Here is a 27,108-nt window from a genome sequence, read left to right on the forward strand (position 1 = left end):
TCACCAGGGCTAAAGCTACTAAAAAAATTAAAAATAATTTCAAATTATGTCCCATGTGGTAGCTTGAAATCCATCCATCCATTGGTAGAGAGGCAGAAAGATCTTCTGAAGTTATATGAATTGTGAGGGCTAAGATATCGAGAAACAAATCTCATGATTTCATATAGAGCACATACAATGTTACCCATGTTGACTTGAATGGATATGCATTTTAAAACTGAGCTTTAAAAACAAAAGTCTATTTCTTGGGGAAACATATGCAATGAAAACATAAGGCCAAATTCTAGTTCCATAGGTGTAATTGGAAAAGTCTCAGCAACTTCAACAAGAACAGGATTTGGTCCATATATTTTTGACAACATATACTGTGGACACCTTAATCAGCACATGGGTGCATGGAATGGGCCAGTAAACATGCCCCAAACAGGACTTTCTGCTGTATGGAAGGTGAGTTGTGAAGACAAACACCTATATTACCCCTGGGGAAGGAGGTAACTTTCTATGCTCAGAGACACCCAAACTTAGTCAATCCAGAAGGTCCATCTCTGTCACGTTCAATTTATTACATGCAACAATACAGAATTAATGATAATCACTTTGGTGGGTGTTAAGCTGATTTTCTGTTTCAAATGTTAATTTGTATTGAAGCCACTAAAGAATATTGACCACTTAAGGCCTATCAAAGGCAGGAAGAGCATTAAGCACGGATTGTCCTCATTCAGAGTTTCCAATTACCTGTCGGATGGGTTCTCCTAGAATTTCCAGGGTCCCTGGATAGTTCTCAATGAGCGAGATATGGAGGTTGTTTTCTGCACGCTGGGTGAGCGCGGACACAATGGCATAAGCTTGCTCCAGCAGCGCACAGTTTTGGCTGTTTCTTGCTTTATTTCGGATTAATTCCTACAAGTGAACAAAGCAGCTGTTACTGGACATTTCCAAGAGTTTGCATTCTACTCGTATCCTCATGCAGTCCAGACATCACTCTGTGGGAGTCTGTAATCCAGCTCTCCGTTTGAGCCACCGTTGCCCCACTTTTTCACCACTCTTTCACTAACCACGCCACACTGCCCTTCAAACAGTTATTACTGAGTGGAGACAAGGCTGAAGTGAAGCCCACAAGTAGGATACTTGTCTGGCTGATTGAAAACTGAACGGTGAAGAGATCCACATACTTATCAGTGTATTTCTAATGTAATTATCACAACGATATCAAGGCACCACAATGAGTCAAACAGTCAAGGGATGGTGCTAAAACACAACCGTCAATGTAGTGAAAGTAAGAAGGGAAGGATATGCAGCAAATTGCTGCCAATGTCAACCTACACTTTTCTGCCAAAATGAATGTAAATATTACATTTGTTCTTCTCTTTCATTTTCAGGTAGTGTTCGTACAGGGGCTCCGAACAAGCATCAAGAGAACCTTCAAAAATGTTGGTGTGCAGGGCCAGACAAGTGTGCATAATTCAGAAGCTTGTTTGAACCTTCTCCAAACTATTTAAATCTCTTACATTTGGAAAATCTGTATTTGTAAAAAAATTAGCAATTTTGGGGGACTCTTGATATTATTTCCTTCTACTTGGATTGAAAATATCACAAGCAGGAGTATTTTGACACTCCGCTTCTGGTCCTGGCTGGAACACGGAAGCGTAGAAGGAGCACAAATATAGAATCATGGAATCTTAGAAATGTAGGGCTGGAAGGGACCTAAGGAGATCATCTAGTTCCTCCCCCCAGGTTGAGGCAGGACCAAGCAAACCTAAATGATCCATCACAGGTGTTTGCCAAATATGTTCTTAAAAACCTCCAACGACAGAGATAACCTCCACAACCTGGCATAACCTATTCCAGAGATTAGCTATCCTTATATTTAGAAAGTTTTCCCTTGCTTCAGATTAAGCCCATTACCTCTCGTCCTGTCTTCACCATCCTCTTTAGAACAGTCCTTAACATATTTGACTTCTGCTATCAGGTCCCCTTTCAATCTGCTTTTCTTAAGACTAAACATGCCCAGTTTTATGTAGTATATAATAAACATTACAACAAATATTATGTGTGTGTATGTATACATTTTTATATATTTATGTATATAAATAATAATTAAATCTTCAGATAGTGAAATGTTTCAGAACCTTCAGAAATTATTTGCTTTGGGCTCAGCTTTTGAAACAGCAAAGATTTGCAGTAGGTGGGAAGTTGGCTTTTACATTATTTGCCTTGTCTTACCTTGAATTCCGCCTGAAAAAACGGGGAGGGAAGTTGCCTCTGCTGACAAGTTAATGACGTGCATTGAAAATGAGTTGCTTTTATAACAGATATGTTGCCACATATGTGGCAAATTTATATTCTTCATGGATGTAGCCATTTTCAGAGTGTTCAGCTAAAGCTGGGCAAACCATGTGGTGTTTGAGACTTTGTGAACCTCTCAAACGATTTAAGTTTACAAAACTATTCAAAGTGCACAAACCTTGACCTTGATTCTGATCTCCCTTGCTCAAAAACAATTCCAATGGAGTTATACTGGTGTGAAGCTAGTGTAACTGATCAGGTCCATTCTCTCCAAAGGCTCTCCAAAATGGAAGGCAAACCCACCACATTAGGAGTGGTAAGAATATAGATTGGAAGCTCCTTACCTTGATTATAATTTGATACTGCTGGATCCTGTTTATGGGTCTCTCTAAATAGTGCTGCAGTGGAGGTATAGGTGGCTGAGAAGGATCCTCACTGGCTAATGTTTCTTCTGTATACCTCTGGCAGGAAATATACAACCATAAAGAATGTGATGCAAAAAATGCCCCAAAATGACAAGATCACACAACATTGACCTATATACCTTAGTCTTCCCAGCAAGTAAGTCTGAGCATAATCAGAAAGAGTAAATCCCACAATCCTTTATCCCCTCCAAAACTGTGCAGCCTCATCACTCTATCACTTTGCTTTCTTGTTGCAACCCTTCCCTGTTGGTTGCCTACTTGGTAAGCTGCTTGGGGGCAGTGACTTTGTCTTCTTACACCCAGCACACCACTGATGCTATAATTAATAATAAAATGCAACATGCTGCTTAGAAAATTGCACAATATGATGAGAAGGAGCAGCACGTTTTCCTCTAACTGCACATATCTGGTTAACATTGTATCCTTGAGTTCACATACAGGGTATGTCTTACAGGCACCATAGCTCTCATCAGATTCTGTTAATTATTAGTGCAAAGTCTGTGTATTGATCAAGACTCCCTGTACTGGCTGGCCTCAGACAGAAAAAGGCTGATCATTACTAAGATCTAAAGGAGCTTGTGCATTTTCAAATGAAAGGTCCTAGGTTTGATCCTCCTTAACAATATGCCGGTATGTGGCTATGGCTCCTTACAGTAATATCACTCTGAATTTTGCTGCCACTAATGAGAGCGTCATCCCACTGTGAAGATTACTAAACCCTGTTTTGTAATAATTTCCTACCTAGCTAATAATCCTATTATAATATTATATATGCAACTCCAAATGACAGGTTTCAGAGTAGCAGCCGTGTTAGTCTGTATCCGCAAAAAGAACAGGAGTACTTGTGGCACCTTAGAGACTAACAAAGTTATTTGTGCATAAGCTTTCATGGGCTACAGCCCACTTCATCGGATGCATAGAATGGAACATATAGTAAGAAAGGAGATATATATCTCCTTACTATATGTTCCATTCTATGCATCCAATGAAGTGGGCTGTAGCCCACGAAAGCTTATGCACAACTCCAAATGGAATCCCTAGATATTCAGTGGTATGACCCACCATTGGGCTTTGCATTTCATAAAGCAGTGGGGTTATACAAGGCTTAATTCTCAATGTGTGGCATGTACTTTGGTTAATATGGTACCTTGTAGAACTCCTGAATGGCTTTGCTGAGAATGACAGACTCGGCCTGTATCCGCCCCACCAGGTACTGGATGTACTTATCAAAGTCCTCCTCATTCTTAATGAAGCACATAGCCACGTCGTCATCAGTGTCACATTTCTGCAGCTCTGGAAAAAAGGAACTGTGGAGGTGGAGAAAGAGGGACATCTGAGAAGAAGCTGGCATAGAGAAAATAGAACACAGACGAGGCAAGAACCTCGCCAGAGCTCTACAACTAAATACACATGATCCAGTTTAAACCAGCTTGATGAAGTGACCTGTGTTGTCAGAGCTGCAATTGTACCCAGAGGTAAAACTTTAAATGCCACTGGGCAAGTACCTCATCAGACCTGAAATTTAGGCAGAAGACCCTACTGGCCGGCTTGAATTTAAGGAATGCTGGGAGACAAAGGAAGAGAGGTTCTCAGGGGCTCAGACTGGAGCAGGGAGTTGCAACCTCTGCCTCAGTTTCAGGGTCCCTGAATTCCCTGAGTGGGTACAGGGAGATTTCCCCTCCTTTCCCTGAACCAAGAGAAGAATTTGGACAGGATGAAGGGAAGTTGTTTTGTGAGCACTGCATGTGAGGTAAATCTCTCCTCAGTGGAGGGGGGGCTGTGTCTGGGTTTGATGGCTAGGTAGCTTGGCTACATTTAAAAGGAGCATTGTGTGAGGGGTAGAACATTTAGTGGTTGGTCTCAATACAGACTCTGGAGCAGTCGTTTCCTCCCCTGAATGTTCTGGAGCACAACAGTTGTGTAAAATCCCAGCTGCCTGTAAAGTCATGGAGTTCACACCCAACAGGCCTCAGCATCTTCAGCCACGTGGAGGCATTCTGGGATGGTGCTTAGAGGCCAGGGTTGCGGCCTGCACATTTTATGCCCCCTTCTGATCAGATTGCTCAGGCTACTGGAAGAAGAAATCTGTGCTGACAGTGTGCATAGCTTTTGCAGGATGGCCAGAACCTAAGTGCGTTACAAGCATTATTTTTTGCCCCCTTTTGACTGTAAAACAACAATGTGCCACAATTTGACCCCCTTTGAATACAATTGGGTCATTCAAAGTAGGTATTGGATCTACACTGGCTATCTCAGTCCTTAAATACAGTGTTGGAGTTTTAAAGAACTACCTCCCCTGAGAGAAGGGGCTGGAATAGGAATTTATAGGAATTTTATAGTTATTCAATGAAATTCGCCTAGCAGAGCAAAAAATGCTCAGCAGAACAAGAGGAATTGTAAGATTCTGGGATTGTAATAACACTACTACTTTCTGATTCCCATTCCTGTGTTCTCGCTCTTGCCTTCTAAAATTCTCATCCACTCCCTTCCATCTTAGCATTTCCCACTTTCCATGGTCATAACCGCAGCAATTTTGTCACTAACACTGCAAGATGTTCATTTATCTGCCACGCATCCAGGTAGACCTACTTGGAATGGAAGCTCGCAATAGCACTGACATTTCTGAAGATAGTAGATTTCTGACTGGCAACAGTTTCTGGAACATCCGGGCAGCTCTCTACGTACTGGAGGTGATGGGTCTGGAGGAACTGCAGATCTTTGACAAACTCCTCCTCAGAGTTCAGCAGTTCCTGAATGATGAGGCTAAAGAAGAAACAGGCAGACAAAGGGCAGAACAATTACAAATATGGTTCTTGACGTGCTGATATCCAAGAGGGGCAGGCTCTGCTCCTTCAGGGCCCCAGCTGCAGCGCGCTGCGCACCTCGACTGACCCTGAAGTTAAGCAGAACTCAGGGTGTTCAGCACCTCATAAGATCAGGTCCCCAGAGAGGAGACTACATAGATCAGTGCACAGCATTAGGGATGTAACTAATAACTGGAATGAGGCTGTGGCTGCTTTTCTTCCCGTTAACGCTGAGTGACGAGAGGAGTCAAGGAGAGTGGGTAACTGCAGCACAGTTCCCATGCTGCGGTGTGGCTCTGTGCAGAGGCCATATAGGTAAATACTTCTACTGCAGAGCTGCACGGTGTTGGAACCACACTGGCAGTGCTGGATGACTGCATATGGCCCTTATATGCTACCCTTCAGCTCTCCCTTTATGTGTTATATTATGATGCAGAGCACCCGCAGGGCAGAACTAGTTATGCTGGAAGGGAACACAGAGCCTTAAGACTTCTATGAAATCAAAGCGCCCAAGGAGTTAACTATTCAGCCACATGGCAGTATGCAAGGAACAAGCAGGTTGGACAAGAAAACAAATCTTTCTCCCAAGCTGGTTTAGATCGCATGGTATTTCCCCAAACCTAAATCAGTGGCGACTTAGAATTCAAATGTGTAAAACCTACTATAGGTTGGAAGCCTCAAGAGCTTAGCTGGACTCTGGGGGAGGGGAGCAGGTGGGATTTAGCAGCAAAGAAATTGGGCTTTCATCAGACAGTCCTGGAGGCGCAAATGGAATGTGTGAATCCTTTGGGAGACGCCTCAGACCCAAGCATCCCTGCTAGTTCACATGGCACTATCCCTAATGACAGCAGTGCAAACCAAAAAGTGCTCACCTCAGCTTCTTTTTATATTCGTCTTCTGAAACAGAGTCTCCAGGGAACTCGGGAGCTTCCGATGGGCCCCATTCTGGTGACAACTAACAGAGAAACAGGAAACATCAGTTCTCTAAGGAACAGAGCAGGAATGTCTGTACCATGTAACTGGAGCGTGTTTGCAGGGTAACTTCAGGCATGGCGCTGTCACATGCAGCTTGTTTCTGTCCCTAACCAAGGCCACAGCCAGAAAAAGCCATTTTTGTAAAGGTTCATAATCTGCCAGTAACAAAGCTGTAGATCGCTGCCAGAGAGCAACACCCTCAGGGTATCAAACAGTGCTACTTGGGGCAGGGCTTGCACTGGGAATCTCTTCTGGCTCTGGAAGGGAGGAGAAAGGGTAGGGAAGATCTTTTACAGAACAATGAATCCACATGTCCATGAGTGAGTGTCTGGGATCATCTTGCCCGCCTTCTGGTAGCTGGACCCATCAAGAATAGCAGACTGGTCCATACAGCTGATGGAGTTAGCTCTGAAGCTCGTGTGGTGGGGGGTTGTGCTTTTTGGTGCTGAAGGTCCCGGGTTTGGTTCCCACTGACAACCGAACTGGATTTGTTCTGTGGGAACCTACACTCTGTCACATTCCACTGTGTTAACCTGAAAGTGCTTAAAGGCCAAAGGGATAATGGAAGTGCAGATTATAGTGATGGGTGCCAATATAAAAAACGGGATTGATGGACTTTGGGGTTCTAGGCCCAAATATGCAACCTTTTCATTGAATCAGGCACATGTGTTATTTCAGACGGAAGAACTCTTGACTCTTATTGTCAGGAGCCTTAATTCGGTGTAAAAAGCAAACAGCACATCTCATGAGACTAGTTAAATACGCACATTTTAAAAACAACATTAAATTAATAAATAACTGCCAATACAAGGGAAAGAGAGGGCAGTGGCTACACAAGTGTGTAGCTGGGAACATGGGGAATCTACCATGATTAGGAATGATAACTTGTCGTACAGAGATGATAAAACAGGGAGGGGCAATTGGTAAGGGCAGCCTGTCTCCAAGAAGAAGGGTTTGGTTTGGAAGAAGAACTACTGAGCAGTGTTGTTTCTCCGTATAAAACATCCCAAACTGGGGAGACCCATGTTTCCTTTGGGGGTAATGGAACGCTGTTGCTCAAATGCAAACGGGCTGAGAATTTAAAAGTACCATTATACCATGACAAACTACCGTGTAACAAGGCATGATAGGACTCCGAGTGTATTACATCCATGACTCCTGGGCAAACGCGCTCAATTTACAAATAAAAATATGGCCTTTCCAACTGCCAGCTCTGCAAACTCAACCTGAGATCTGACTGTCAAGCTGGGTTCTTTCCTTCTTACTCACCATCAGCTGGGCTTCTGCAGGTCAAATAAGCCCATGAGTTACATCGGACCAACCCCAGTATAGCCAATACCCCCAGTGGTTAGGGCACTCCCCTGGGATGTGGGAGAGCAGTGCACAGGTCCCTGCTCTGCCTGATTTGGGTCTCCCACCTCTGGGCTATTGGCACTTTCATGCTTTGACCAGAAATTCCACCCTGGACCTGAGAATCCCTCTCAGTGAAAATTTAGTCAAAATTGTTATGTTTCTGCCAAACATTTTGGTTTTGATGAAGCAGCATTTTTGATGGAGGAAAGTTTTGCTGACTTTTTTTGACCCACTCTCCTTCCAGTTATGCCCTCAACGACACCTGTACAACCTTTGAGGTGGGGCGGGTAACACAATATACATGATTGGATTTTGGTAAATAATTCTATTAATGATACACCAGACTAGATTCCGGCTCACTCCCTCGTAGCTGTGTTGTTTCTAGGGCTAATCGCAGTAAAAACCAGCAAACACGCAGTTGTCATTGAAGTCAGAGGACAGGACTCTAGCTAGGTACAGGGAGCAGAGCTGATGAGTATGTAAAAATGTCCCCTTTGCACTCCCTTTTCAGAGTAGAATTGCCCTCATGGAAACTCAGAGACAGCAGGAGCAAGCAGGGAACTGCTCTACCGTGCAAAGGAAACAGTTTCCATAAAAAAATAAAACAAGGAAGATCGATCACCTTTAATTTCTTGTCCAGATAAGCCGGAGACACCCATCCCTGCCGAGAGGGGCTGGATTTAGTGGGTTTGGTCCTGACTAGCCACTTTAGAGGATGAGCAGAGTCAAGGACTTCCACATACTGCCCTTCTTTCAGAGTGATGACTTCCCTGTCAGCTCCCACGGGCACATAGTCAGCCGTGACCATGTAGATGTCAAAAATCTACAAGCATGAAATGAGAGTTATTCGTGTGCATGAAAGCGAGGTTATGATAATAGCAATAGCAAGTAGGTGTTTTACCCGTGTTAAATGCTTCATCCCCACCATCCCTGGAGGATAGAAGAGACGCATTACCTCCATTTTACAAATGAAAAACTGAAATTCAGAAACGTTAAGGCTGAATTTTTTTTAAAATGTCCACTAACTTGAGTGGCCCAACTTGATTTTCAGAAGTGCTGAATTCCTGTAGTTCCCATTGATATCACTTGGAACTGTGAGTGCTCAGCACCTTAGAAAGTCAAGCCCGGAGTGTCTCAAGTTGAGCAACCAAAACTTGAAACCCCCAAATTAACAGAAGCTATTGAAAACGTTGACCTACGGGACCTGTTTGAGACCAATCACCGGGTGTGAAAGCGTGGATTTATACTCTTAGTCCTATATTCCATTTATTAGACCATACACCTTAAACCACTGACACCATTTTAAGATGGAAACCCTTAAAATACCCTAGATTTGTTTATTCAGAATGATTAATCCTTTTGCCTAGTAAACACTTGTGTGCACTGTACCTCCCCTCTAGAATCCCCATCCTCAGATTCAGAGGAAGACTCCTGAACAATTGACGAAGGTCGAGATCTGCCATGGCGTGGAGATGGGGATGGCGTCTTAGATTCGTCATCACTGTCTGCTCCAGGCACTCGAAGTGTGGCTGAAATGAAGAACAGTGGGGAAACAGGTACACAGCTGAGAGATTGCTCTTTTGTGAAAATCAAATAGGGTTCAAATCCATAGGATTTTTTAAAATCTTCACAAAATCAAATATCCCCAGGACAGACCTCTTGCATCATCGAGTACATGAGCTCCTGTTAATAACTGTGATGGCATATGCATATTGGGCATTTGAAGTCCCTGAGATTACATGATTTACTTCAGTGGGACTGTAAAGAGATAACATAGCAGCAGGTGGGCCCACACCATTACTGTAAATTCAAACACTTTGGAAGAGCAACAGAACTATGAAAGATTCAAACTTTCATATGGACCCAACTCTCATTTACATGAAGGCAACTTTATATCTCTCTAGTCACCTATATGGGGCCTGAAAGTGCATGTAAATATAACCTACTGCCATTTTGAGGCCTATTTATCCTGCCAGGGTGGTGTGGAGCAGTCTTGGTGTCAATGAAATGTTGACCTACATAGCTTTGGTAATAATGATCAGTAGTTAGTACTTATATGGGGTTCATATTGTTCACAGCACTACCTAATTAATCCTCACAACACTTTGATGAAGTAGATATGCAAATATCAGTAACCCCATTTTACAGGTGAAGAAACTATGATTAAGAGAGGATAAATGATGTGCTCAAGGCTACGTGGCAAATAATGGCAGAGCAGCGATTAGTGCTCAGGAGTTCTTGCCCTCAGACACATGCTTTATCCACTGGATTAATCCTCTTTAGTCTAGTAATTCACAAACATGGCAAAACATTTGAAAAATATGTGAAAATTTATTCAATTTGTATTTTCACAAAAACAAAACTGAAAGCTCGTGCCTGTACGGAAAAGTCCCTTTTCAACTCTAGCTGCTAACTTTCCTGGAAAGAAGTTCCAGAAACAGCATAAAGAAAAGTCAGGGGATTGATCTTTATCTGATGAATCTCTTATTAGTGTTATATTATTATTGTAATTATTATGTGCAAAATAATTGTTTCACAGATGAGATTTAAAACTCAACCCAAAGCTGAAGATTGACTGCTCTGCTCTGTATTCACACTTGCCAAGCACTTACCCTGACTTATTTTTGCAGACACCATTTCTGTGATATGGGAGGTGAGTTTCTGGAGGAATTCTTCTGTTCCCACATCAGCTAATGAAATGTGACTTCTGGACACACCTTCTTTATCAGCCTGACCTTCTACAAGCTCTCCTAGAAAAGGGAGAACATGCTATCAAGTCTGTAGTATGTCGTCTGAAAGTCCACTCCAATGAACCAGACATGACTGACTTGTCCTTCTGAAACTGACGTCAGTGATGCTACGGTGTCCAGACAAGAACAATTTGGAGTTCACACTCCCCACCAGACACAGTGGAGAGCCATCTCTATAGAGAACACAGCCTCTCAGTGGATAGGATGGGTAGCATGTAGTGACTGAGGCAGGAGTCCACTCATTGAACAGTAATGATAAAAATAAATATTGAACAGCTGCATTATTCCCTGTGGACCATCCAACCTATGCAACAAGTGATGCAGTCTCCTGCAGAAAAAACAGTGATCATGTAATTAAGGACTAGCTGATAATGCAGAAGGGGGCAGAGTTAAGGTTGCACAGAACAAGTGCTTAGATTCCAGGGTGATCGGTGTGTTGTAAAAACCCTAACTCTGCTCCCTTGTGGGAATGCACTTTACCTGTGCATTCCTAGGGAGTCTTGCCTCCCTCAGGCTGAAATTCACCCCTGTACAGTCGGCATGAGGCCTCAAAACCACTTAAGCTCCATTTAGGCTCCATTTTGAAGAATTATGTGGGATTCAATAACTGAATATTCTTTATTCTGGTCTTCTGCATAGAGATAAATTGTACTCTCAATATGCAAACCTTGGGTACATTTTTGAGTACACAGCTAGACTGGCCAGGAATGCCTGGAGCACAGCCTGATGTCCTTCAAAGCCAAACAGTTGCTCCTAAAAAGGTGACAAAAGTATTTTGTAATGAGAAAAGTGTGTGTGTGTGTGTGTGTGTGTGTGTGTGTGTGTAGCTCCCCCACCCCAAATCATTCATCCTTGGCCTGAGAACAGGCCTGAAAAATTTCAACCCGATAGGTCAGAATTTCAAAAAGTTCTAAGGAATTGAAAACAGAAGGTACAATGGAAACACATTGGCAACCTTAACTATAGATGTGGAGGTCATGAGCCTCCAGCTAAAGCAGCTTCTCCTACCTTTCCTTGGTTCAGGAGGGTGGATAGAGATACCAACTCTGAAAAAGAGAAAGGGGGAGTCAAAGTGTGATCATGGCAGCTATTTACATCCGGGATGAGTCAGAACCAGATGCCCTCTCACTCTTCACGTGATCTTTGAGCCTATCTGGATTAGGACCCAGATGTGAACTTTACAACTGAAGATAAACTCTGATCACAGAAACCACAATCGTGCCACACTGAAGCCAATGGGGCGGCATAGGTGTTGTTATTCCTCTTGCATGAGGTTTAGAATAATAGAACCATAAGGTTAGAAGGGACCACAAGGGTCATCTAGTCTAAGCCCTTGCCCAGATACAGGATTTGTTGTGTCTAACCATCCAAGACAGATGGTTTATTTTAACATGGAGTTTTAGAGGACTGCATTGCTCAAGGGCAACGTTCATCTCTAGAACACTGGTTGAAATTTAGCCCAGGTTATTAGTGACTGAAAGTGTTACCATGAGGGACTGAACAGTGACTTATGCCAAATGAGAGTTCTAGTCTCAGCTCCAGCTCTCGGTGAATTTATGTCCCCATTGCCAATTGTTGCCCTGGTTTGTAGTTATAATAGAGAAACCAAGGACTGAGGGATATGCAGACTGTCCATGGATCTGGGCACAGAGGAGGTCCCTGCAGATCAGGATTGAGGTATATTGGTGGGATGGTTTAGGGGTAAACTACCACTGCCCGTGCTGTAATTATTCGACGGGTAAAAATAAGTGTTCACACTGTGCAGGGCTGCTAGTCTGACACCTTTCACCAGCACAAAATTCACTCAGTCTAGAAAAAAAAACCAACCCTACATTTTAAATCGTGAATGAAGTTGGTGTTCGTGAGAGTGAAAAACCAACAGCAGTAGGCTGAGTCAAGCATTGCATGGAAAGACACTGCGCAAGGTTTTCCCACAGCACAACTCTGCCAATGCACTTCTGTCCTTATATGCAACACTCCTGCTTTCTGGCATCAGTCCTTTCTGAGACAGAGATTTCCATTTGTGTCAAATCATGCCAAGTTGTGTGGTGTGCAGATCCCGGATGCATCCAAGATTCATTACACATCTTCATAAAAGTGCTCTGTATTTTCTTAAGGAAGCAATGCTGGAGCCTTCTTACTCTAGGAGAAGCAAAACTAGTAAATAAATATAGTTACTGAGCATTTCAGGGACATAATCTTGACAAGCAAGAGATATTGACATTGTCCCTTTAATTGAATGATTTTTAAGTTGAGAGCCACCAAATTTTATTTCCAATGTACCAGACACAACTTTTAAAGAAAAATTCCAGCTGTAAACCTTTTAAAATGTAATGACTAGTTACCAGTGTTTATTTTTCAAAATCTTTTTCTCCTATCTAGTATGGAAGATCAAGATGGCAGAGTTGGAGAATTTATGTTTCAGTTAATTTTTTTAACAAGCAGTTTAGTGGTCATCCCTGTCATCCATTTTCCCCCTCAAACTGTTACTATATTTAATTCTATGCAAGTGAAATTCAGAATTTGAGTATGTGAATTTTGCCTGCTTTGGAGGTGAATGAGGCATACTGTACGAGAACAAGAGTTTTCATACAACTTTACCCATGTCCTTTTCTGTCCTTGTCTTCATACCTGCCAATCAAGAATAAACTTGTTACTATTAATACACTTATCTTTTATTGGAGGATCTCAAAGCATCTAATAAACCTTCAGAAATTACCACATACCACTAAGGTACTTAACTGAAGTATTAGCCCCATTTTACACATGGCAAAGTTGAGGCACAGAGTGGGTACAGCCAATATTATCAAACTTCAGTACCCCAAGTCTATTAGGCCTGTTTTTCAGGGGTGCTAAGCAACTACAGCTACCATTGACTCTGAAAATCAGAACATTTACATTTAGATGCCTGTTTTAGTTCCTAAAGTTTGACATAAGAGAGTTTTCCAAGCCTAGGCAGAAATTCCATGTCAGGATTAGGAACAGAATCTAGATCTCCTGACTCTATTGACTGCACAAACTAACTCCTTATCAGGTCATATCATGAAAAAACCTTCATGCATTATGCAAGCAAAGTGCTACCCTTTAAAACACAGATACTGACAGTGTGCACTGCACATATTCAGCATACTTTGGCTCTGCTGTACTATCTCATGAGAAAACCTTTGTTATGCTCTTGGCCATTCTGTTTACAGGCCTAATTCTGTACCTGCTCTACGTGAGAAAGCCCATTAACAACATGTTTTGGAAGCAGTTGCAAAATGGGGATCTGTATGAATTGGCAGGATTATGAACTAAACTAAGTCTAAGAATTTAAAACAATCCTTTATTCTTAACCTTATGTACAACTCAAAATTCAGATGTGAAATGGAGCCAAAGTCACATTATTCCTAAGAAAACTATTACAAAATTAACAAGGAGTCCAGTGGCATCTTAAGGTGCCACCGGACTCCTCATTGTTTTTGTGGATACAGACGAACACGACTATCCCTCTGTTACAAAATTTAAATTAAAGATAAAACAGAGACACCGGGTGTTAGCTGAGAACACTGGGCCTGATTCTCCACTGCCTTGCTTCTTGTACAGCCACTTATACCACTGCAAATGAGTGCAAAGTGTGTGTAAACCACCATCAAATCAGAATTTGTCACTCATTTACACCAGCAGAGGCATTTTACACCAAATCTGCACAGGCGTGAGTACACACAGTCCCACAGGTGCACGTGGCAGTGAAGAATTAGGAGAATTTGGCAGTGATGCAGACTTTAGCTCCAGTGGAGAATTGGAAGATCTGCCTAATCGGAAAAGGAGGGAAAGGAAATCTGACTGGATTGGAGAGTGGTTTCCTGAAGTGAAAGGCTTGGCACTAGCTCGCTGCATCATTTTATCCCTGGAAATAGTGAGCTTTCAATAACCTCTTGCATTTAGCTTTCCAGAACTAGCGTTGTAGACGTCAGGATTTTAAACACTTGTAATCAAACAGAAGATTCCCTCTAGTTAAGGCTTCAGGCTGGGGCCAAAAACCCTTTAGCTGAATACTGGGGGACCTTCCCAAACAAGCCAGCCCCAGGACCCACACACACTTCCAGATCTTTGGAGAGCTCAGTCAGTCTCCCATCTGATCTGAAATGTGGGACTGATGGGCAATAAATTCTGTAAATCCATCTCAGTGAAATCTAGAGGAATCTTGTATATGCTCTTCTGGCTTAACATACGCTACCATTGCTTACCCCAGCGTGGTCATTATAACATCTGTCACCATCATGCGCTCGTGGGTCAGAACTTCCGCCTCTTTCACTGCAAGATCAGAGTTTATAATCAGAGGGTCTTTGCCAAAAGAAGGTATTTGCTAAACACTGAGGGGCAGATTCCTCACCCTGCCCAAACCCTGCCCTGGTACAGTGCAGCTGGGGACTGCGGCTCTAATGTACATCAAGGCAGAATAAGGTTTGGTGGAGCAGAGCTCTCCCAGGCCCTGCCCTGCCTTGGCCATGCCCCAGCCCCAGAATGCCCTTAACTTCTCTCTTCCCACCAGGGAGTGGGGGCGAGGAGGCTGACACAAGAGATGGTGGAGAATTTCTCTGCGCAGCAGGAATTCTTCACTCGCCTGCCTCAGGTGCTTTAAGGCAGAGATGTGATGCAAAACAGCCTTAGCAGAGTGAAAAATCCAGTGTTCCTAAAAAGCTGATGTTTGGGACCTGTTTTCTTCCTTTTTGTTCTCTTGATTATTCTTTAGTCTTTTGTTTATGCAAAACCTTACCACGCTTTTAATCTGACACATGACCCAAAGCATGTAGATGTTATTCTTACATTAGGGGCATATAATCATTTTCTATCAAAGAAAAGTAACAGAGATATACCAGAATCTCTGTGAAATGTATGTACTTGAGTTGTGGTTTGCTGAAATTAATTGTATTTTCACACTTGCTCATCATTCAGCAATTATATACACAATATAATGAGGCGATACCAGTCATGTACACTACATTATGTTTAATACTATAGGGAAAGTGTTTGTAATGTTGCAAAAATTTACCATCCAGAACTTCTAGAGAAGCAGTGCAGATGGATTGTCCAGCCTTGTTAGTAGCAATGCAAGTGTAGGTTCCACTATATTCCTTTCCAACATCCAGCAGGATTAGACTGTGATGCATGTTGGAACTGGCTAGTTTGTAGCCAGGAGTCTCTGGTTTGATCCACAGAACATCTTCATGAGATTCTTCTTTCAACCAGGTAATTGTGGGTGCTGGATGTCCTAAAGAAAAGAGCAAGAGCCTCTTTAATTGTCCCACTGGTGTTCCTCCCGTCTTACCAACACTGTGAACTACGTTGTGAGTGAAAACTACTTTCGACATGTTTGCTGATCCATTTCCAATAACAGTAATAAACCATAAATGAACTCTTGCACTTCTAGAGCATTTTCCATCTAAGAGCTTCAAAGCGCTTTACAAAAATGAAAGATTAACCCTCATAACACCCCTGTGAGATAAAAATGTGCTATTATCCCCATTTTATACATAGGAAAATTGAGGCAAAGAAGAGTTACACGTCTTGGCTAGGAGCATCCAAAAGTCTGTTACAAAGATGGGAACAGAACCCAAATCTTCCCACTCCTACACTAGGTAAGATTTGGCCCAATGAGAGGATAGGATACACTGGGCAGCTATGCAAATTAAGTAACACAGAAAGAAAGTTGTGTTTAAGCTCTGTTTACCTTCAACCTTCACAGAGAAGGTGATACTTGCACCTTTCCTCACTCTTTTATTGGTAAATCTTTCTAGGAACCTGGGTGGCACCAGCTGTTCTTGAGCATCTGAAAATTAAAAAGTTCATGGTGAAATGGTGCAAGTGAGGCTAAGACTATTGAGAAGTTACTAGTGGTTCTATTATCACTGATTGTGCTGCTCCTCTCACCTGTTTCTGGCAGTTCTTCCTTCTCACCAGGACCTGTAACACAGAAAGACAAATCATCCCACCATGAAACTACATCTATAGAGAGGACAAATGTCTCCTTTATGTGACTTATGCAGTCAAGCATGTGGTCAGGTGGTATCAGAGATGTACTCAGTACAATATGGACTACACATAAATTATATTTTTACTAAAAATTGTTATTCATCTTGTTAGTAGAATACTTCTAAAAGCCATTTTATAATATAAATGACATGTACAGTAACTCAGCTTAAGAGTGACTGAAATCTGTTTTAAGCTTCAATTAATATATCATATATTTGTACAAAGATCATTTTGATAAATTACATCACAAAAACATTTGGCCATAAATTACTAACTCCATGAGTACTGATATTTAATAATAATAATAATAATAATAATAATAATAATAATAAATAAAAACACCACAGTGGCTCTATACCTATCTGCTTCTACAATTGAGACAAAACTCACCCTTTATTAAAAGTACCACAGTATTCTGCAGTTATGGCTTCAGATATGGACCATATCATACCCTTAGTTTTTAAGCACTGAGGACAATGGAGTTAGACTGCATGTGCGAGTAAGATTAGAATCAGGTCAACAGAGAGGTGACTTTCCTAAGGACACAGTGGAAATCCATGGATGAGCCAGGAATAGAACACAGGTGTCCTGACTCTCAGTCCAGTGCTCTAAACACAAAACCATTCCTCTACCCTTGGTTTATGACCCATTTTATTTTCCAGAATATCTTGCTTTCTATAGGCTTTATCAGGAAAAGTGAACATGTAAAACAGAGATAGCCACTGGCAGATAGAGCAAAAAGCACCAATAACTTACCTTTGACAACCAAACTGGCCGATGAATATGCAGAACCTGCAGAGTTGCTAATAAATACTGAGTATTGACCAGCATCCTCCTTAATGACATTGAGGATTTCGAGTGCATGAAATTGCTTATTCTCAATCTTCAGGATTCGGTCTGAGGCCTGTAATGGTTGCCCATCTTTGAACCAGTAAAGACGAGGTTCTGGGTACCCTACAAGGAGCAATGGAAGAAGGGGTGACTAACTATTTTGGAGCCTCTCAAACCAATCATACACTTCAGTGTAATCAAAGGTCCATTCTTACCAATGCTGTTTGTTCAAGGTTCTACAGTAGCTGTTTGGAAATCCGATGAAGTGGGCTGTTACCCACGAAAGCTTATGCTCAAATAAATTTGTTAGTCTCTAAGGTGCCACAAGTACTCCTGTTCTTTTTACATACAGAGAGTAGCTCGATTCTGATATTTGTGAAATGCTATTTACGAATTAAAATTCTATGATGTACTTTTCAGGTTCTAATTCTGCCCCCATCACGTTGATATCGGAGTGCCTTCCAGAGTTAGAATGTTGATATTTGGATCTGATTTTCTACAAATACAAAGCCAAATCCTGAAATCCTTACTCAGGCAAAATTCAGACTGACGTCATACTTTGCCTGCATAGGGACTTAGAGATTGGCCTCATGGCCATTTAAGCCAAAATAGTCCCCACTCTTTCCCTGGGCAGGAGCAGAACAACCCAGTAAAAGTGCTCCAGGAAAGCACAGATGGGGGCAGTGACATCTCTGTAGTTTTTCTCCTTTATCCACCCAGACGTTGTAGACATTTCATGGTGAGGTCAGAGATACACACAGGTGGAATGGGTGGGCCAGTGGAGGGAGGAGCTAGGTCACAGAGGTGGGTTGGATACACATCTACAGTGTAGGTCTTCTACAGAAGAGGGACAGGAGATGGGACAACAAGAGATCCCAGAGCCAGGGCAGAGGCACTAGGCCGTTGTGTGGCTTTTGGGGAAATCTGCTGGTTCTGGGGGACAAATCACCTTTTTGGATAACAACCCCCGTCCCGGCGCCCTGCACACTGATGGAAAGATCAAAAAGAAAGCACCATGACTTAGCAAAGCTTCCTGTCCCCTATATAGGCTTATCCCAAGTAGCAGACAATTTGGGCCTTAGTTACTATCGCTTGAACTAATCATTGCATAGTACATCTACTATGAAATACTAATGAAAAGCAATGGTTCATATTGGTAAGCATTATTTTTTAAAAAGTAGCATGCCCACACTGTACTTTTCATTCCTGGCAACACAGAAATGAATACATTCAGAGACTAGCTGATCTTCATGATCTAAAACCTACAAAAATTGAGTTACAGGACTAGATTTCCAGAAACGTGTGCATGCAATTAATCATTGCGGATATGGGCACACAACTGAATACTTATTTTGCATGAACTATTGCCCAGTTAGGTGCTGGTCATTTGCGCATACACACACTTGTGACTGCTATTTCAAATGTGCTATTTGAGCGCACAAATTAAGAGCATGACTGCATGCAAAAGCATATGAGAAAACCTTGTCCACACGTTCACAGATATCAAGATGGGACTGTTGTAAATGTCACAGGTTCTCTTACCTTTGACCGTCAGGTGAAATCTAGCCAAAGGTGCTCCAGGGGCCATGTGAATATCATGAAGCTCATCTAGGATCTGAGGCAGCTGCTCCTCTTCTGTGGTGGATTCTACTCCCTCTTGTTCTCGGCTGGGTATAGATTAGAGTCGGAAAGAAAGGCGGAATTGGCATAAACCATGTTAGGCTCTACAGAGGAGTGCACTCTAGTAGGCACAGACTGTTCTTTGACTCCCCCCAAGCATGATCCCTTCTGCCCAATCTCCTCCAACCTGCCCCTGTCCCAGTCTTTTCTCTTTCCCACTGCTGGCGCTTGCCCTCCCAGTTGCATTCTCCTCAAGCTTCTCATCCCAGTCCCAGTCTCCTTGTTCCATCAGTCTACGTTACCTCCCTCCTGACTCCTCATTCAATCTGTTTCTCTTTTCCGCCTTGCCTCCAGATGCCTCTCCCTAATCTTCCTCTCTGGGCTCTTCATCTAATCTCAGGGTCAGCCCTTTGGCTCCTTATCCCAGTCTCCTTCCCCAGCCACTCCCAGTCTCCCCCTGTTTCCCAGTCCCAGTATCTTTCCTACCCCAAACTTCCAGTCTCCTGCCTCCTTCTACACCCCTTGCACCAATTTACTCTCCCCACCACAAGTACAGCTCTTGTCCTCACTGCATTCAAATCAGGCAGCTTCCTCCTCACCACCTGGGCCCAGCACGGGGGTCATTTAGAGCACGGGAGAGACAGTCTTGCTGTTTTCAATGCAGGTGCCCAGACCCAGCATGGCCCATAGCAGCCCAGGCCCAAGTAAGGATGGAACCTTTATTGACTTTAGCTGGTAAGTTCTAAGGAGTCTCTACTGAACCTGCGTGAACTGGGATTTTTCAAAGGCTTATCAATTGGTCAAATTTGGGTAGATTTTCATGAGGACTACAAAAGACACATCCCTGACAAAAGGGAAACACCCCACCCTCTGCCAAATTTCAAGTTCCAGCTTCAAATCATGGGAGCACTAGAGCTTTTAAAAACAAAGTTAGTCAGAATTTTTTTTTAACATTGGCAAAACAACCCCCCTCCTCCCCAAGCCCCATTCTCAGAAATGACTGAAACAATTTGGCTACAATTTAGAAAAAAAATCAGGCTAGGCAGACACTTGGGATGACAAATTTTTGCCCAAATGATAAAAGTTTGGTAAAGTCTTAAGCAGCTGAAAACAGGGTCTTATAATGGGAATTGTTGGGCAACCTGAATAACAGGCAGTGTTACTGGCCCCATTCACAATACAAGCTTTTTAATCTGTACATCTCAAAGTGTTTTACAAAGGTGGGAAAGCAACATTATCCCCACTTCATAGATGAGGAACCTATGGCACAGAAGTTAAGGAAACTGCCTGAGATCACACAGCAGATCAGTGCCAAAACAGGGAACAGAACCCCAGGATTCCAGCCATTCTACATGTGGCTGAAAAGTAAAATCAGCCATGCATTAAATCCCATTGAAAACAATCAGCTAAAATCTCAATTGTGGCCAAGATGCACCAGGCACTGCTGAGGGGTTAGGGACAAAGAGGACTCTAAGATCTAAAACTGATTCTGGATTGGATCTCAGGGACAGCCAGAGCTATCCCAGTCCCTGGCATAATTTAGAGAAGCCATGAGCACCCTGCTGCCAATGACCCCTAATGGTCAGCCCTGAAGCCAGTGCAGCAGTTTCAGCTTCACCCTCTTTTCCTGGCCACTCCCAATCCCAGACTGAGGACTGCATTACACCGGGAAGGAATTCCCAGTGTGCTGAAGCAGCCAGGCTGTGGGCTGTTTTGCACTGAGGGAGCAGCACAAAGCAGACACAACAGGGATGTTTCACTGTAACCAAGCCCACCATAAGCAGGTACCACTGACATGAAATTATATTCACAGATTACCATAGCCTTTGCTTTCCCATGTAATGATTGTGGTTGTCTGATTCCCACTGAACCCATCTAAATCCAAACACTCATGAATAAAAATGAGCATTGTGCCATGTTTTCCAGTCACCGCAGCTCTATCATTCATCTTTTACCTTGAGAGATATCCTTTGGCACTGTAATATGAAGATGTCTCTGTTGCGTCTGCTGCTGTATCGTAATCAGTACTGGTCACTGATAAAAGAAAAATGGACATTCTCTATGATCTACACTTTGTAACCACTGCAGTTCATAACAGTTGCAGCTAAAGGTCCTTGCAGGTTGTGAAATTTCTTTACTGGGAGCAGCAGCAACCTCTGTGAACCCCCTTATTAATACTCATTTATTTCCATCCACTTGACCTCATGCTCCCTCCAGACAAAGGAGAGCTGGATGTGTCTCCCTTTGAGCCCCACCAATGCTATTGCAGAGCCAGCCAAAGGGTACTGCAAGAGAGAGAAGCCACACACGTTTTCCCCCAGGAGTGAGTGTGCTGTCTCCGTAATGCTTACAGCCTTCATGGAGAGAGGGAACTGAGATCCCAGGATGAGATCACAATTCACTGGGTATGGCCGCATGGGGTATTTCTCATGTGAGATTTCTCCGACCTTTGGGAATGAATGTGCAGTGCTCGGCAACTAACTGATCCAGTTATGCTGGTGACAACATTGCCAAAAGCTGCATCACCCTCAAACACGGGTCCCGATAATAGGAGAAAAAACAGCCCACAAAATCATTAGGCTTACAGCTATTTCATCTACATTTTAATTAACAAAACCCCAATTATCCCATACGAAAGGAGTAAAAATCCCAATTGAACTAATATTACCGCTCACGTGTCATTTTCCTGCCAATGAGATTCACTTAATCAGATCAGCCAGAATAAACATGTATCTTTATTCAACACCATTCACACTCCCTTCTTAATATTATGCATAATATTATAACAAACGTGCAAATATGCATCTTGTTCAAATACCACTCACACGCCCCATTAATATTATGAAATATTTTGTTTCATAACATTCAGTCTTTTCAATCATTCCTCAATACTCACAGTCCACCCGCAGCTCCGCCTTGCTTGAAGAAACTCCCATGTTGTTTTCAGCAAGGCAGCGGTAGACACCCATGTCAGTAGGGACCACGGCGGTGATGATCAGTTGGTGGCACCCTTCCTGGTCCTCGTTGATCATATAATGGTCATCTTCTTCGATAACCTTCCCATCCTTGAACCAGCGCACCGTAGGTAAGGGTTTGCCAATAACAACACAGTCAAAGCTGACTGGGTAGCCATCCTGCACCTCTTGGTTTTGAAGCTCGGTTATGAACATGGGAGCTGAATACGGTACAGTTGGAAGAGAGAAAAGGAAACAACCAGCTGCGTTAATTTGTAAAGATGCACTTCAAGAACGCTGCTGTGCAGTGTGTCAGAGGAAGGGACTTGCAGTGATGCTGACTGGCACGTTTTAAAACAATAGAAAGGTGCCCTTCCTCCATAATATGAACAGCGAAGGAGTAGCTTTGGTTGGGTATTTTCCAGTGAAATGTTTTTTCATCAGCAAATGCCACTTCCTCAAAACCAAAACTTTTTGTGTGAAAGGGACAGTTTTGACATCTTTTATGACTTGGAAAATGTTTGAAAAGTTTTGAATGGTTTAGTTTCAACATTTTCTAAAAGACAAAATCTAGTTTTCCAATTCTAAATGGAGTAGTGTTTCAAAATGCCGGTTAATTATAGTAAAAAAAACCCTGAAAATCGTCAAAATCAAAACAAAATATTTTGAAATTATTAAAACAAAACATTCCAAAATCATTGAAAGAAAACATTTAGATTGACACAAAAGGATTTTTTTTTAATTTCCAATTCATGAAAATTTTCAAAGATTTTGACTTTTTACCCCAATTCAGGACTGAAAAATGTTTTGATATCTTGAAATCTTCAAGGAATGGGAAAACTGCTTTCCACCCCTCTCCCCAACTCTACTCAGTAGAATCTGCCTTATAAAAAGGACTCATTTATTCTCCAATAGCTGTTCCAGACACTGCAGCATCACTACTCTAAGCTAAAGCTTGGGTCAAGTCCCTCCCTCTGTAAAACAGGGCTCAGAATGTTCTCAGAACTGCTTAGTTCACTGATGCTTTCAAAGCATTGTACAATGCTATTGTGTGTTTTGTTATTAGGGTGAGTAAAAATTTTTCCCTCAAAACATTTTTACAATGCCAAAAGGATTTTTGACTAAACGGAAATTTTAGTAAAAAATAAAAATCTCTGTTTTCAGGTTTTCAACCCCTCCAAACTTTAAAGAAAATTGTTGTGAGGAAAAATAATTTCTGAGTGAGCTCTAAATATGATTGTTAAATAAGAAACTAGCATGCCTTGCTAACCTGTATCGGAAGTCAGTAAAGGTGGTGGAGGTCTTTTCACTAAGGGCTGAATCTGCCCTGGAGCAGGTGGTGCTGCTTTCCCTATGCGAAGCTCTATTTTTTTAAGGCCTTGGTCCAGGATGTCAATCTCGACTGGGATACCCAGCGCAGCAAACATCTCTCTGAACCGGCCAGCTGCTGTTTTTGCTTCTGCCAAGATTTCAAACTTGATGTAGATGTACTGATCATCCTCGCGATACGTCTGCTGATCTACCACCTCCACATCCCCTTCATCTGCACTGACAAAGAGCTCCTCCTCCACATCAGACATTTCTGTTGAGATCTTGGACTTGAAGAGTTTGTGAAGCCTCCTTCCTGCTTTACGGAATGCATCATCCAGTTCGCTGCCAGAAGAGCTCTCCGTTTCGCTGTCAGTGAGGCGTTTCACTTGCTTGTGCTTACGAAGAGCATCCGGTACCTGGGTACCAACCACCACCTTAGCACTCTGGGAAACCTTGCCAAACTTATTAGATGCCTCACAGGTATATTTTCCTGTGTCTTTCATGTCCAGGCCAGTGATAATCAAGGAGCAAGTTCCATCACTGTAATTGTCTATGTGATAGTGGCGCCCATCTGAAAGTTCCTCACCGTCTTTCAGCCAACGGACCTTCATATCGGTTTTGCTGAGAACCACACACTCAAGGTGGAGAGTGCCTCCTGGCTCACCACAAAAATCTTTGAAGGTATCGCCAAACACGGGACATTCCTGCTGTTTGATCTCCTTCCTCACTTTATACCCTTTGAAAGCAGCCTGAATTTTCACAGCTGCTTTGGTCATGGAAGGATCATCTAAATCTTCCATGACTTCTGGTTCAGCGGGCTTGGCAGGAAGAGCAGACTCAGTAGTCTCGACGCCCGATTGCTCCCAGTGTTTCCAGAATTTACTGGTGGAGACCGTCTGAACCTTGCTACCAATGCTAACAGTAGATTTTCCAGCCTTTTTAAGGTAGTTAACTAGTGAAGGTGTCCCAGCCCTAGACTCATCATCTGAGCTCGTGAAAGAGAAGTCTGCTTCTCCACTTTTAGCCAGCTCATCACAGGTGGAGTATTCTTCTGAGTAATAATGAGACTCCACTTCTTCCTTCTTCAGCTTATGAAGTTTATCATCCTCTTCTGGCACTTCACTGATGGAATCCAGGGTTGGCTCCCTGCTCATTCTTCGCTTCTTGGCAATAGCCTCCCAGAGGAGGTGAAGGTCCCCCTCCTGAGCAGCTTCGGGCGGCAAGCTGGGCTGGAGCTGTCCATCCACCATCTCTTCAAGTTGAATCACGTCATGTGCTTCCTGGGCTACCTCTTTTGGCAGTGCCACTGTGGGAACTAATTGGGATTCAGTTAGTAAGACCGTAAGAAGCAGCATATGAACAAGGCAAGAGAAATCACATTAAAATGTTACTCCAAATCCAGGCAGTAAAATATCACTGAAATTAAAATGAAGCAAAAATCACATATGTTAGAAAGAAAACATGGCCAAGCCTTGAACAAATTCTCCCCCTCCCCCATGCAGAAAAGTGATGGGCCAAATCCTGCCTTTGTTTGTCTGTGCAAGCCCCCAATGTCTAACTCAGCTTCTTATATGTATCATCGAATCATAGAACAAGAGGGAGTAGAATCCACCTTGTTCTCGGCTAGGTATAGATTAGAGTCGGATTTATCAATGATCCATCCTCTGTTGTCCAGTCCCAGCTTCCGGCAGTCAGAGGTTTAGGGACACTCAGAGCATGGGGTTGTGTGCCTGATCAACCTGGCTAATAGCCATTGATGGACCTATCCTCCATGAACTTATCTAGTTCTTTTTTGAGCCCCATTATACTTTTGGCCTTCACAACATCCCCTGGCAGTGAGCTCCATAGATTGACTCTGTGTGTTGTGAGGAAAAAGTACTTCCTTATGTTTGTTTTATGTTACATCCCGGATCAGCCTGCAGAAGATCAGTGAAAACATGTGTTGTAACAACACTGATTCTCACTGGAGAATTTGAGAGGAAGTCACACATTCTTCACCTGTCTCCACTTTATGCATTTGTCTGGGGGCGCAGAAAAAATATTTCCCAGTACAAAAGGTTTTGTAAACACTATTTTTATCTACATTATGTATTTTCAACTTTACTAATGCCATTAGGAAAGTGTAGCATTTTTTAAGAGGTGCCCTGGCACTGAATGGGAAAAGTCTAAATTGCAATGTAAGAATTTTTTAATTTTTAAGAACGCTGCCTCCCTGCCTCAGAGTTGCAGCAGCCTGTCCTAGAGGAGATCCATGTCCTGTGCTCTCTCACTGAGATTTTACTTTGGCTCTGTCTCACCATTTTTCCTAACAGGAAAGTATTCAGAATGAAAGCATATGGTCGCCTCTTGCGTAGGGAATGAATACACTTACCCTGCTTTGACTTTGATTTCCCTCCCTCTTGAGGAATCCAATAAACTCAATTTTAATTCTTTCCCACCATCCTTGGTCTCAAGTGAGGATGTGACAAAAAAGCATTTGAGGAATTTTCTACTGTGGTGAACACCATTTTTCTTTTCGTGTTTTAATTTACCTACGGCTTATCCGATTAAGCTTGAAAAGAGCTAGAGACTTATTTTCCTTCTTTAAATGAAAGCTTATCAGTAGGTCTCCAGCAGACATCTGGTGACCCTTTTTATGCCTGTGGGAGCCACTGAGACACTTGGACATCACAATTTAAAATCTTAATGACTTACAATCAGAGTTTAATCAACAGTCTTGAGCACTAGGATGTGGTTATATTACTCCAGTGAACTAAAATGTCTCACTTCTGTTTTTGTGTATGTTTTGGTTGTACTCTTAGCTATAAAGTGGCAAAAAAGTTTTGGACTCTGGTGAATGTGTCCGTTTTTAAATGTATCATTGATAAGGAAATTCCTGTCTGATCACTTCAAAACCCAAAGACAAATTCTACCTCGACAACAGACATGATGTCCTCATTTGGAGGCTGATGCGTCTTTGCTTGTGGATTTAGCAGGAGGAGAAATATTGAGCTTATAATGGAAACCGAATTCCCATCATAACAATGGAGAGGCTATTGAGTATCCTTAATTAGAACTAATAAAAACTCTCAGATACACACTTTTTGTACCTTCAAGAGACAGATGGGCAGAGGATCTGGTATCGGGAGAGATCATGCAGGTGTACAATCCTTGGTCTTCAGATTTAAATGCACGAATAATGAGCATCTGCTTCTTGCCATCAGACTTGATTTCGTATCTTCCTCCATGCTGTAGCTGTTCTTTTCCTTTGACCCAGATTGCCTCTTGGGTCTCTCTTGAAAATTCACACTCCAGGACAGCCACCTCCCCTTCCAAGACCGACTTGCCTACTAAGGGACGAGTGACTGTAAATGGAGGCTCTGCAATTATAAAAATTAGGGCATTAAAATCAATGAATGCACCCCTTTCTGCTTTATGGACCCCAAAAGGAGGGGAGGGGGGGAAATTAGAGTCTGTGAAGCATCCAAGCTTTGAATTCTGGCGTTTTAAACTTTTTGTTCAACTGTTGTAGCCAATCATTGGAAGGTAAATGGAAAATCTGCTGTAATTTAGAGTTTACAACTTCTAAAGCTCTTCCAGAAGATTAGATCGCATTAGTTTGCAGCTACATGCAGAAGCCATTGCGCTTTCCCCCCTTATGTTTCTGTGATTATAGGTCATCACTAAGGCTACAATTTTGTCATGGAGGTCGTGGAAGTCACAGAATCAGTGACTTCCAGAGACCTCCGTGACATCAGCCTGCGGCGGCTGGGAGCTGTAGGGTCCCCGTCCTCCCCCCTCCCCC

The 27,108-nt window shown here is 42.6% G+C and overlaps 1 protein-coding gene across 1 annotated transcript in view; it reads right to left on the reverse strand.

Moving 5' to 3' along the window:
• The window catches only part of OBSCN (obscurin, cytoskeletal calmodulin and titin-interacting RhoGEF), a 301,099-nt gene that overhangs the window by 72,361 nt on the left and 201,630 nt on the right, over window positions 1-27,108 (reverse strand). The window contains 20 exon segments of the mRNA XM_045004158.1: window positions 736-900; window positions 2,631-2,747; window positions 3,859-4,018; window positions 5,301-5,474; window positions 6,388-6,470; window positions 8,466-8,666; window positions 9,233-9,372; window positions 10,456-10,593; window positions 11,602-11,639; window positions 13,195-13,224; window positions 14,823-14,889; window positions 15,629-15,847; window positions 16,307-16,405; window positions 16,507-16,539; window positions 17,365-17,562; window positions 18,982-19,106; window positions 21,015-21,093; window positions 21,956-22,234; window positions 23,284-24,639; window positions 26,414-26,683. Coding sequence (XP_044860093.1) covers window positions 736-900; window positions 2,631-2,747; window positions 3,859-4,018; window positions 5,301-5,474; window positions 6,388-6,470; window positions 8,466-8,666; window positions 9,233-9,372; window positions 10,456-10,593; window positions 11,602-11,639; window positions 13,195-13,224; window positions 14,823-14,889; window positions 15,629-15,847; window positions 16,307-16,405; window positions 16,507-16,539; window positions 17,365-17,562; window positions 18,982-19,106; window positions 21,015-21,093; window positions 21,956-22,234; window positions 23,284-24,639; window positions 26,414-26,683 — 3,971 coding nt within the window.

Source organism: Mauremys mutica, chromosome 2 (genome assembly GCF_020497125.1).
Source record: "Mauremys mutica isolate MM-2020 ecotype Southern chromosome 2, ASM2049712v1, whole genome shotgun sequence".
NCBI classification, from domain to species: domain Eukaryota; kingdom Metazoa; phylum Chordata; order Testudines; family Geoemydidae; genus Mauremys; species Mauremys mutica.